This window comes from Vipera ursinii (genome assembly GCF_947247035.1).
Source record: "Vipera ursinii genome assembly, chromosome: 2".
Classification (NCBI taxonomy): Eukaryota; Metazoa; Chordata; class Lepidosauria; order Squamata; family Viperidae; genus Vipera; species Vipera ursinii.
In genome coordinates this window covers 120,762,213-120,774,897 of record NC_139513.1, presented here as the reverse complement: position 1 = coordinate 120,774,897, position 12,685 = coordinate 120,762,213, and the positions used below count along the sequence as shown (strand labels likewise).

Below are 12,685 nucleotides of genomic sequence, written 5' to 3'. Positions count from 1 at the left end.
CCAACTTCCTCCCGCTGGGTCGGGCGGCCCTTTGCGACCCGCCAGCCGTGCACCGCCCGAGTATCAGCGATGCTTCCCGGAGCATCCATCATCGAGAGACCAGCCACCGGAGTGCAGAGGCAGCGGCCGCGGGAGCTTCAGGGAGGCTCCGCCTACTGAATCTTTCAGAGGGCTCCCGCACCAAACACGGAACTACAGCACGTGGGTACGAGACTTAGTCTATGACAGGGATCGGCAACCTCGGCTCTTTTATGACTCGTGGACTTCAACTCCCAGAATTCCTGAGCCAGCTATGCTGGCTCAGGAATTCTGGGAGTTGAAGTCCACGAGTCATAAAAGAGCCGAGGTTGCCGCAGCCTGGTATGACTATGTCGTTCAGAGGGGACCTTTCCCCTTGTCCCCTATACGTAACTTCCGGCTTCCTGTTCCGCAAAACTTAACTCTGCCGATCTTTGCTTTTATTGACTTGATTTCTTGTCCTCTTTCTCCCCTCCCCCTCCCCTTTCCCAGGGCTTGTTGGAGAACCGTAGAAATTCAGGTAATCCATCGGGTGGGGGAAGCGGTGGCTCCGTTGCCCTTTGGGGGAGTTTTTCGGGGCGTCATTTGGACGAAGACCCCGTTAACGGTATTAGCGTTACACTCACGAATGTAATGTTGATGGTTCCTTTTTATATGAAAAAAAAATATGCAAACGAAGGTAAATATTTTTTATTAAGCTACTTGCCTGTAGGAAGAAATAAGATCCTTAACTCTTAACGTAGTTAGGTTGGTTTGTTTTTTGAATGCTTGTTCAGAGGGAACTGTAAAGCACCGAAGCGGTATATAAGTCTTAAGTGCTGTTGCTATTGCTATGTTATTAAAACTTGGAACTGAATATGCAATTTCATTTACCATGGACACCAAAGGAACGCTATTTAGAAACCAATGCCAATGTTATAGTAAATTTATAGAACCTACTGTGTTAACAATATGAGAGCTACTTAGGTCTAGTAGAGGTTAAGACACCAAGCTAGAAAACAGCAGGCCTTGAGTTCAAGTCCTGCCTTAGCCATGAAAACCAGCTGGGTGATTTTGGGTCACTCATTCTTCTTCAGCCCAACCCGCTTCACAGGGATGTTGTTGTGGGGAAAATGGGAGGAGGAAGGTATATTGGAAATGTTCACCACCTTTGAGTTATTTGTAAAAATAATACAGGCGGGATACAAATAAATAGAATATGTGACAGTGCTTACATTTTAAATAGGATATTATTAAAGGAAACGTTAATCAGTGGCTATTCCCAGAACAAGTTAATCCTCCTGAAGTGACCCCCACATCCTTATAAGATGGATATTGTAAACAGGAGTATCACTTCCATTCTCACCTTGTGATGCATTTGGCAGAATAATACTGGAAAAAAACACCCCATTAAATAAATTGTGCTTCGTTTAAAGTTTATGAGTTTCTTTTTTTAACAGAAGACAACACTTCAGTTTAGGGAAAATGTGCTATATGCTAAGATTTGGCAAATTCAACTTTATTGTGATCCAGATGGAAGGAAGATTTAATTATTAAATAAATCTTCTAAATCTAAAATTAATTAAATTTAGATCCTAAACATAAGCAAAAAGAATTAGAATTAGAAACCCTACTCTAAAAATAAAATAAAATAAAATAAAATGCCATCAGTCAATTGAACTTGCTGGAAGAGAAGTGTTACAATCTTTATGTCAAAATTATTACTGAGTGTTACTGTGCACAGTTACCTAGCAATGTTTTTATATAACAGTCTGGTATTTTTGAAGATGGAATTGAATAACATACACTGGGATAATTGAAATGCATACATTTATAATAAGTATTGACACCTGCCATAACACTGTTTTGTCTTCTATTTATCTAGCATCTATGTCCCAAAATCAGAAGGAGTTGGCAGGTCTGGGTCGGCTTGAATACTTGCAAGCTTTAGTTACTGAATTCCAAGTGACAGATAACTCAGGTGAATGTAATTTATTGGTCAGTTCTTAGTGTCACATTGGCTTTTACAGGTGCTTTTTTAATATTAAGAGTTCTTTCATTTATGTTGCAGATGCCAAAGAGCAAGTGTTGGCTAATCTGGCCAATTTTGCTTATGACCCCCAAAATTATGAATATCTGCGGCAGCTCAGGGTCTTGGATTTGTTTCTCGACATGCTGACTGAGGATAATGACAATCTTGTGGAATTTGCACTTGGTAAGGTCTGGATTTCAACATTTTCCATGAAATAGAATCATTTCTATTTGTAGTTGTAAGATATAGGAGAAGCTAGGATGTTAGCGTGTTCCACTGCAGTGTTCAATTCTGTCTTCAGTTTAAGATGTGAAGAAAAACCTATAGTTATGTAATTTGCTGCTAAATTTCCAGAAGCCTTAACCTGCAATGATCAGAGAGGTTGGAGGGCTAGTTTCCTCATCCTTGGCTTAAGAACTCTCTAGCAAAGGTTTGATTTGTTTTGATTAAATTTATATGCCGCCCTTCTCCCTGAGGACTCAGGGCGGCTCACAACCAGAAAAATTAAAAAACAAAGTAAAAAATTTAAAAAAGAATTAAACAATAGATGTAATAAATACAAGACAATTTAACCCAGTAAAAAGCCTAATTAAAAAACATAGTCAGTCCAGGCCCGCTTGTTGGAACAACCAGGTCTTCAGGTCACGGCGGAAGAACCGACAGTCAGGGGCCGTCCGCAGCTCTGGGGGTAGTTCATTCCAGAGGGTTGGCATGCCCACAGAGAAGGCTCTCCCCCTGTGGGTCGCCAGCTGGCATTGCCTGGCCAACGGCACCCTGAGGAGGCCGACTCTGTGGGAGCGAACCGGGCGATGGGAGGATGACAATGGCAGCAGGTGGTCTCGCAAGTTTCAGGTATGCAAGTAGGCTGAAGAACTGGGTAGGATATTACAGAAAATATATTTTGAAAATGATGAGAAGAGGACACTAGCAAAATACACCAGCAAATATAACCCAGAATACAGCTGAGAGCAATAATATAAAGCACGGGTGTCAACCTTGTCACGTGATATTGCGACTTTTTTTTTTTGCATTGCTGGAGCTGGTTTGGGCGCGGCTTCCATATGATGCAACCAGCCCATGGGCCAACAGTTTGACACCCCTGATATAAAGTGTAACATTCTCTTGTGCAATGACTATTGCAAACTGGATTTTTTAGTGTTGAGGTTAGCCTGACTGGTTTATTTTAAAGGTTTTCGTAACAAAATCAAGTGCAATTGAAACTAAATATGTAGATTACTTAATTTTTTTAATAAAACAATCACATTTTATCAGATTCCAACTTTAGAAAAATAAGTAGGATTTTTATAAGGGGTAACTATGTATTCAACAATATTTTTTGCACAGAGGAACTTTTGGCTAGGTCAAAATAGTTAAACATAAACTATGGTATATTGAGCAGAGGTCCCCAACTTTTTCGGCACCAGGGACTGGTTAAATGGCCAAAGGTTTTTCTGTGGACCAGAGGGGTGGTGGTTTTGTGCTGCCTGCATTCCACAAATGGGGTTTTGCTTGTTTGTGCGGCCCGGTTGATGGCATGCTGCAGCCCGGTACTGGTCCACAGATCAGGGGCTGGGGACCCCTGTCTTAGAGGGTGCTTGTCAACTCTGCATCATTTCTCTTACCTGTCTTTCCTGCTTTTGGCCCAAAAAAATCCAAATGTGTAGGCTGTTTTGCAAATAGAATACAGGTTTTTCCAAATTTGTACAATATTTTATCATAATTCTGGTACTAGATTTTTAATTCATGAGGTGTACTGTTTTATTCTTTCTCCCTAACAGTTGCAGATTCATAACCTGTATATAAAATCTACAATCGGTATTTTATGACTTTTAAGATTCTGAATGTATCTTTGTTATAAGTTGGTCATTTGAACTGAGGAAATTTGTATCTTTGCCATGCCTTCCCACTTGACAGGACAGTATTTATGACGGATTCTACTGATAGGTATGACCATACTATGACCTGTGAGTACAGTAATGGTTGTTTCAGTTTAGTTCTCAGCATGCTCACTCAAGCTTTCCAACCTAAGGATTCTGCAGATGCAGAGATGTTTTGCACCTCCTGAAAGCTATTTTTGATGGACAGCATTTATATAAATAGCTTGCAAGTTTGCTTATATTATATATTGTCGGTAGACCTCAGGTACCAACTGCAATTGAGACTGGCAACTGTTACTAAACAACACAGTTGTAAAGTGAAATGTCACATGAATACACCAACTTACATCAGTTCTGACTGCAGCTGTTAAGTGAATTACCTGGTAGTTGTTAAGTACAATATCGTGTGACCATGACTTGTGACTTCCTGCCAGCTTCCCCATTGACTTTGCTTGTTTGGTTGGTGATCACACATTATAAACTATAAATGTGTGATGGTTGTCTAGCACCCGAATTGCGATCGCATGTCTTCAGGATTCTGTGATGGCTGCAACTTCCAAGGATCAGTCATAAACCACCTTTTTCATAGTCACTGTAGGTTTGAACGGTCATCAAATGAGCAGCTCAGTTCTCGTATCAGATGTATCCCCAAACCATTGATGGACAGAAACAAGAGACCAAGTTGTCTTAGAGCTACTGAAATATACATTATTATTAAGGTGAAATGGACCAAACAAACCTGTTGTTATCTTTACCACCTCATTCTCTCATTTTTCAGGAGGACTGTGTAATCTCTGCCTGGACAAAATCAACAAAGACTATATCCTAGAGGCAGGAGGGGTGTCAGCTGTTGTCAACTGTCTTGCCAGTGCCAATGAAGAGACTGTCCTGTCTGCAGTGACAACTCTGATGTACTTGTCCACACCCCAATCCCGCCAGGAGATCACCGCCCTCCCTGTGATCGAGTGCATGCTGCGCTTCTCCCTCTCAACCAACAGAAGGCTGAAAAACCTGGCCACCATTTTTCTTGAGGATTATTGCAGCCCCCTTCAGGTGGAGGAGGCCAGGAGCCTCACCAAGCACACAGCCATCGGAATTCCACTGCCCAAGGAGGGAGGCAGCCCAGGAGGCAGCCAGCGAGATCCTCCCTGAATGAGGAGCAGGATTCTTTCCTGTCACACATCCCAGAGGAAAAGAGGAAGGACTCGCTACAGGTATTCTGCTTTGAAAGTGACTGTAAATAGTCCTGAGAGTTTCCTTGGGAGGCATACGGTGGACTTTCAGATGGGTTCCTTTTGTATTCTGATATGCTTTTCAATTCATTTTCAGGTTATTTAGAAATATGAACCAGTTGCTATAAACCAGTTGCTAAAGGGCCTTGGTAACTATTCTAGACTGTTTGTAGAGGAGAGCTGGGATATATATATCTGAGCTGAGCTATATATATATAGCATCGGGAAGAGGCAGGGGAGATATGTCTTGAGTATATATATACTCAAGACATATCTCCCCTGCCTCTTCCGTCCCCGATGCAGCTGACAGTGAGAAAGAGCCTGTGGCCTAGAGGTTAAAATAACTGCCTAATGTGCAATGAGCCCAGGTTCGAATCTCAGAAGGGTGTGGCTGACTGATGAGAACAAATAAGTTTGAAATGGCTATATCGGTCTCCCTTTAATTCTTTGTTAGCAATCCAAAACATTTATGCATATATACTGCTCAAAAAAATAAAGGGAACAATTAAACAACACAATGTACTGTATTTAATAGTAGGATGTCTTATCTTGTGTTCCCTTTATTTTTAAGCTTATTTTTCAGTAAGTAGCGGGGGGGGGGAAGATAATGAGTCAAAGAGCTGTCTTACATTTTCAGAGCACTTTTGTTCATTTAATTAATTGGCAAGCGTAACAAACATTCCATCCAAGAATGTAACCTTTTAATAAGTCAAATCATTCAAGCACATTTAGAATTAGATATAATCCTATTCCCATAAGGATCATTTGACTTGAAGAACCTGTTTCTGTTTCCAGTTGGGATTGGCAATCAGCAAATACTTCCCAAAGCCTTTGATGGTAGCTGAAATAAATGTTCTTTCCTTTATGCTTCACTTGGAGCGTTTACTCTCCAGTATCGCCTTCCAGTCAACAGTCCAAGATTCAAGTCTCCTCCGTGGTGGCTGTAGCTTTAGATGTTTGTTGTGGCAGCAAGAGAACAAGATGTGTTCCCAGCTTGGATTTGGCTCTACCCCTGAGAAGAATTAGAAAGGGGCATTAAAAATGTAACCATACAATACAGCACTTTGATGAAAAGTTGACGTGGTAACGCAGCTCCTCATACCTTTAATGGTGTCCTTGTCATCAATGAGCAGATCAGCTGAAACAATTGTTTTATCTCTAGTCAGAATTAATCGCTCCACAAAGTTAGGGCCCAGGTGCTGTGCAACCCACCTGTACTGTCAAGTGATAAGAAAGCAGTATTAGAAGAAAGGCATTTACTGCTTTCAAGAAAGCTTTTTTTACTATAAAACTGTCAACGCTGCAAACATCGGATGTTCTTGCTTTGACAAAAGATGAAGCAGCAGCTATTTTATATTTCTACTTGTGTATCACTTTTTAGAGTTAAAGTTAGATGACGAAGGGAGGGAGAAGGAAGAATATGCTTAGACATATAGCAGCAGAGCATTTTCAAGGTTGAATGTAATAAGGGGCAATAAGAAAGAACTGGGGGTTAAGCTAAGGAGGGAGAACTTACCCTTCAAACTAATTGGAGAATGTGATTTATGATGGCAACGAAAGGAGGGAACTGTGTTTTAATATTATTGTACTTAGGGGAGGGAAATCCAGATTCCGGCTTTAACCAAGCATTGCCAATGTTCTATTGCTCTTATGAAAGACTTTTAAGGTAAACAATGCCTCAGAGTTCTTTGAAGAGCTCATCCATCAGAAACTTGACAAAAACATTAGTAGACTTATCCTATCTAGCTTTAAGAGAGAATGCCTGGACTGTACCTCAAGCTGCTGATCCTCTCCAAACTTTCAAAGACTAACTTTCAATGAACACAGTCACGAACACATGTGCATAGGCTGGTAATGTGGCTCCAAGAACAGATCTCAGTGATTTGTTTTGTTTATTAACTAACTAAACTAATTAAATAATTAATTTGATTTCTATAGCCACCCATCTCAACAAATGACTCTGGGCTGCTCCCAGTTCAGAAACATATATTACAATTAAAGTTGTAAAGCATTTTAAAACAACAAAAATAATACTCTAAAAAATCATTAAAACATCTAATTTGAGTACATTCAGAGCAAGAAATCTGGCCTGTAAACAATATAGCCAGGAGGCAGGGCTCTTGGTGCATGTAGCACCCCAGGCTTGGGAGCAAAAGCCGGGTCTTACGGGTTTTACGGTTTTACGGAAGGCTAATACAGTTGGGGCTATTCTAATCTCCAGAGGGAGGATGTTCCACAGAGCACGGACTGCTGAAGAAGCAGCTCGTCTTCTAGTCCCTCTGAGCTAACATTCTTTGCCTGAGGGGATCTGCAGCATGCCCATCCTATTTCCTATAAAATTTTCCTTTCCTTAAAATTTCCTTTAAAAATGAAAATTTGGCCTTACTGGTGAAAGTACATCAGGTTAGCACTACTTTTTTTTTTACAGAATAAAAATTCTCACTATATAGTTCACAAAAGTGGAAAACTGCATTACTAAGAAGCAGGTTTGCTCTCAAATTTGTTATGAGGGTGTTTTGTGACACTGCAATTATCTAGCACTGTCCTTCAGGAATATGTGTTTATTATCTGAATTGCAACATGCCTTCTGTTATCTTTTCCACTGTTTTAGCCTTGAACGTCACCGTGTTCTTAACAAGGTTAGGGAATATGTGGCTTCTGGATTCCCCAAACCCTGAAAATCTCTGCTCTACATCATGACTAGGAAGGGATGAGGCTTAGAACACAGCAATCAGCCATTTTTAAATCTGTTACCCAGTTGCCTCTTCCACAGGGATGCTCTGGGGTATGGGAGTGGGATATTTTTCTACGGAGACAAGAATCAGGTCAGCCCATTCTTGAATTCAAATTTTCCTTCTGCTCCAGGCTGGCCTGCAACTCTTCAAGTCGCTTATAATGGTCTGGGCTGGCTAAAGGTGATGAAGCTGCAGTACAGCAAAAAATTGGAGGGCCACATAAACTTGCTTTCCTTGACTTTCCAGACAGATTTTTCAAACTTTGAAAGACAGCTCTTTCAAGACAGATTTCCAGACAATAATTATTCCTATATAGCTAGTGTATGATACTAGTCTGTTATCCTCATAATTTGGATGGAGGGTGGCATAAAACTCTACGTAATAAATTGATAAATATTGTGGACAGAAAAGAATAAAGCATCTCTTTCATATCTAGGTGGCAGCAGCAAATTTAGGAAACTACTACACAAATCATAAAATATGCTTTTAAGCTTCAGCATCTTAACTATGCGTATCTCATAAGATGCGTATGTATAATTACATATGTATAAAATATTGGCCAATATAATCCTTTCTAAAATGCCACTTATAAGTTTTAAATTCAGATAGCAATAGCCTTTGGGGATGACAAGGCCTGTGCTGATTTGAAAGAGCCACCCTTTCTGATCAGTATGTATCATTTAAATATGGATGAGTGGAGTACATATTTTATTATACTTGATATCTTTTTTTTTCTTTCAAGGTGCTTTGACTCTTTAGTGGCTTTGTACTGGCACGATTTCAGTTTGTATAAGGCAATGGAGGATTTGGATTTTAATGGCTAGTAATCTTCTTAAGAGTTTAGTATCCTGGACTAAGACAGAACTTTTCTGTAATCTCAGAAGAACTAAAGCTGAGGCACGGTACGAAAGCCACCCAAACCTGCTGTGACATTGTCTTGTTATTAGTCACTAACCAGGGAAGAGGCAAGGAAAGAAAGCCAAAGGAAGAACAGAGTTATTCAGAATCCCTCATCTTGATTGATAGGTGCTTTGCATGTTGAGAGTGAAAGAAGGAAGAGTAACACTTGCCAACCTTTTCCAAAACGCAGTGTTCATATTTCCGTATAGGAGTTGTGCAAATAAAAACGTCGGTGCTGAAAAGACACAATATGCTTCATTACAAGAAGAAAATATATGCTAATGCCAAAATGTTCTTAAATGTCGAATGGTCCTTACTTGGGCATTTGATTCATCTCGTGCATCGCTTCAATAGCTCCTGGGATGGGCTGCAGACTCAGAAAGAAGCCGGGTGACTCATAGACACTGGCTATTTTCTCCTAAAAAAGAAAGTCACATGTTTAGAATAATGGTTAAGACAATTTAATTAAGGTTTAAAATTCAGGTAGCTTTGAAGATCATATAAAGAAACCAGATGCTATATTTTAAGTTAATTTCCAAACCATATTCCAAGGTAAGTAGCACTAAAGGCCAAGCTGCTTTTTACAGGAAGAAGTTAAGAATGGGTCATTGGTGCAAGACGTTTTTTGAAATAGCTAGCGTGACTGTCATGCTTATAGTTCTATCTTTGTTTATACTCTTAAGTTTATACTCTTGAATCTGCTCCTTACTCAAAAACTCAGAAAAGTGAAGAATATTGTTGTAATTGAGGGGTGGCACTAAAATGATTCTCAAACCTTGCAAAATACTGCTTAGGTAAATAGCTGTAACTGTTTTGTAATTATTAGAATGAATAAGCAGCGGAAGGCATAGATGACCTACCGGAACAGTGTTTCTCAAACTTAGTCGCTTGAAGATATGTGGGCCAACTCCCAGAATTGAAGCTGGCTGGAGAATTCTGGGAGCTGAAGCCCACACATCTTCAAGTCGCCAAGGTTGAGAAACACTGCGCTAGAGATCATTTCTTTTTAGTAACACATGTATGGGCTGCATTCACACACTAAACCATGATGGGAATTCTTCACACTTTCCTTGCTGTCTAGGTAAGGCCACTTATGCCTGAAAATGCAGAGACTTGGTTCCTGCCTGCCAATTGTTCAACTAATTGCCGATGCCACTTCTCAGGATTGCAGAGTATCGGTGATCTGCATCAAGGTAGAGGTGAGAAAGGAAACAGTCTCTTTCTTTTGCCCTTTCTCTGAGAAAACAGCCCAGGACTGCTGGAAGGGAGGGAGAGGGCAGATATTATAAAGGGTGTGGGGGGGTATCTCCCAGCAATTTGTGTGGTTCTTGGTACCAAAGGGATGCCCAGCTAAGAAAAAAAACATGTATATTTCTCTCCTTTCAAAAGTTTTGAGAGAAGTTGCCATTTGCTCTTCGAGATATGATTTCAAACTCCTTTACTTTGTTGTGTTAAAGGCTTCTGGAAGGAAGTTTACTACAAGCCTGTTCTAGTGTCTCTTCCTATTTCAGGATAAAGGCAAACGGTGCAGCTCCTGACAGAAATGAAGCCACGAGAGAGCACCTAAGAAGCCACGGTTATGTCTCTCTGGTGACACAAAAAGAAAGATAATAAAAAGCAAAGACATCCTCAACTCCTGGACAAGTTTGAAAAGTGGCTTGACATTTCCACCTTTTGGGGTGCGCCTCGACTTCCCAGTTTAGTTACAGCCCCTGGGAGCCCCTGACTTAAATCCTAAGCAGATGACACTGCTCAGCTTTCAAATCCAGAGAAGGGAGAGCCAGAGGCTGCCACCTGCTGAAGTTAGAAGGGAAAGTTTACAGCAGACTGACTTCACTTACAGCAGCTTTTATCGAGTTCTCAACCGAGTAGTGTTTTATATAGCCAATACTGTGCTTTTAAAAGTTACACAGGGTTGCACTCTTAAGCACTCCACCAATTAAAAGGTCATGACATGAAACAGAGTCTAATGCTTCAGCTAAAAGTTGATTTTAAAACTTTTAAAGTTGCAGACATTGCTCATTGCTGTATTAGTTGTACACTACTCATTTATAGGCAGAAGTGCTTTCTTTGGGCCTTGTATATTGCAGTAACCTGGCACTCCATAGAGCAGCTCAAACTCTTGCATTCTTTTGCTAGCTTCAAAAAAAAAAAAAAGGCGGCTCGTTTAAGAGGTGGGTTGACGAATGATTCCTTAAAACAATGGTATCTTTAAAAAAAGAAAGATGATAATAATAAATAATAATAATAATAATAATAATAATAATAATAATAATAATAATAATAATAATAATTTTATTTGTGGGAACCTGACAAAAGTTAGCCTCTCCCATCCCCCTCCACCTTAAGGAACACCAGATCTGTCATTGGCTTGCCTGAGAAGTCTTCCAATCATTTTCAAAGCAGAAAGAGAGACGTTTTTTGTAAAAGCCGTTTAACATTACCGCGTTTTATCTCGGCATGAACCGAAACTACGGGTTTGAAGAAGAAAAAAATGCCAGACGCGTCACCTAAGCCAGCGTTTCCCAACCTTAGGAACTTGAAGATGCGTGGACTTCAACTCCCAGAATTCCCCAGCCAGCTATGCTGGCTGGGGAATTCTGGGAGTTGAAGTCCACGCATCTTCAAGTTCCTAAGGTTGGGAAACGCTGACCTAAGCAGCAAGGAAGAAAACCGGAGATCTGCCTCCTGCAGCATTTCTGCCCGTTCTCCCTTTAGCTGCAGGAAAAAAACAAAAGCGGAGGGATGGAGATCCAGAATTCCTCCTGCTCGGGGATCCAGGCTACCGAAAGCTCACCCCGAGGTCTTCCCGCAGGCGCCGGTACTGATCCAACGCCGAAAAGCCCTTGCGTTGCGCCAGTTCCACGCGAGGCTCCCCGGGGTAGGAAGCCGCAAAGTCGCGGAGCAGCCCGCCCTCGAAGTCGCTCAAGACCCCGTCCATGTCCACCAGCACGCGGAGCGAGGGACGCCCGCCGTCGGCCATGTCTTTCAAGCGGCAAAGAGACTGCGGCGCCGCCGCCCCCCCCCCTCCCCAAGTCCTCGACTCAGACCAAGCAAGAGGATAGAGGAGAAATCGAGGGTTTTCCGGCGGAATAAAGTCGCGGTACTGAAGGGCAAAGGAGCTTTTAAAGTGCGGGAAGGCTGGAATAACAAGAGTTGGAAGGGACTTTGGAGGTCTTCTAGTCCAGTGTTTCCCAACCTTAGGAACTTGAAGATGCGTGGACTTCAACTCCCAGAATTCCCCAGCCAGCTGGCTGGGGAATTCTGGGAGTTGAAGTCCACGCATCTTCAAGTTCCTAAGGTTGGGAAACGCTGTTCTAGTCCAGGGGTGTCAAACTCAATTTCACTGAGGGCCGCATCAGCATTGCGGTTGCCCTCAGGGGGCCGGGTGGGTATGGCCAGGGTGGGCGTGGCCTACTGGGTGGGTGTGGCTAGAGTGCATATGGCCTACTGGGTGGGCGTGGCCAGCTCTACATCATTCGCATCAAGGGTGCCTATGGGGCCTGGTCAGGAGTGGGACAGATCTGAGGGTCTCTGGCAGAAGGAGGGTCTCTGGGCCAGGGCCAAGGCAGCGGGGGCCGTTCCCTCACTGTTTCCAGGATGGCTTCGCGGGCCACATGAAACCACTTCGCGGGCCGGATCTGGCCCCCGGGCCTTGTGTTTGTCATGTCTGTTCTAGTCCAACCCTCTGCTCAGGCAGGAAACGGCCGAGAACCTCGTGGGAAAGGAGTAAATCCCAGCTCCTCCATCGACGACGGAAGGGAATTGGCCTCGCTCCGTTTGCCACGTCTTCAGGGCTGGAGTCCCGTTTGAGATTTCGTTTACCGGGCCTTTTTAAGATCGCATTATTCCGCGAGACGATTTTATACGTCGTATATATAAAGGCCTTAATTAGTTTCAGGCGAACGCAAG

At 42.1% G+C, this 12,685-nt stretch overlaps 2 protein-coding genes across 4 annotated transcripts; one reads left to right on the top strand and one right to left on the bottom strand.

Moving 5' to 3' along the window:
• Window positions 1-407: 407 nt before the first annotated feature.
• On the top strand, window positions 408-10,987 carry ARMC7 (armadillo repeat containing 7). 3 transcript variants are annotated; one of them, XM_083356653.1, is made up of 7 exons: window positions 442-697; window positions 1,883-1,978; window positions 2,069-2,212; window positions 4,685-5,120; window positions 8,616-8,775; window positions 9,855-9,972; window positions 10,285-10,987. In XM_083356653.1, the coding sequence occupies exons 1-4, from the start codon at window positions 652-654 to the stop codon at window positions 5,056-5,058; spliced, it is 660 nt and encodes a 219-aa protein (XP_083212779.1). In that variant the 5' UTR covers window positions 442-651; the 3' UTR covers window positions 5,059-5,120; window positions 8,616-8,775; window positions 9,855-9,972; window positions 10,285-10,987. The 3 variants fall into 3 exon arrangements, with proteins under 3 accessions (XP_083212780.1, XP_083212779.1, XP_083212778.1); XM_083356654.1 differs by lacking the exon at window positions 8,616-8,775 and having other exon boundaries at window positions 408-538; XM_083356652.1 differs by lacking the exon at window positions 8,616-8,775 and having other exon boundaries at window positions 444-697.
• On the bottom strand, window positions 5,818-11,807 carry NT5C (5', 3'-nucleotidase, cytosolic). The gene is made up of 5 exons (XM_083356655.1): window positions 11,571-11,807; window positions 9,091-9,191; window positions 8,948-9,008; window positions 6,241-6,355; window positions 5,818-6,150 (listed from the first exon to the last, which is right to left on the bottom strand). The coding sequence occupies exons 1-5, from the start codon at window positions 11,754-11,756 to the stop codon at window positions 6,008-6,010; spliced, it is 606 nt and encodes a 201-aa protein (XP_083212781.1). The 5' UTR covers window positions 11,757-11,807; the 3' UTR covers window positions 5,818-6,007.
• Between the last annotated feature and the right edge of the window lie 878 nt (window positions 11,808-12,685).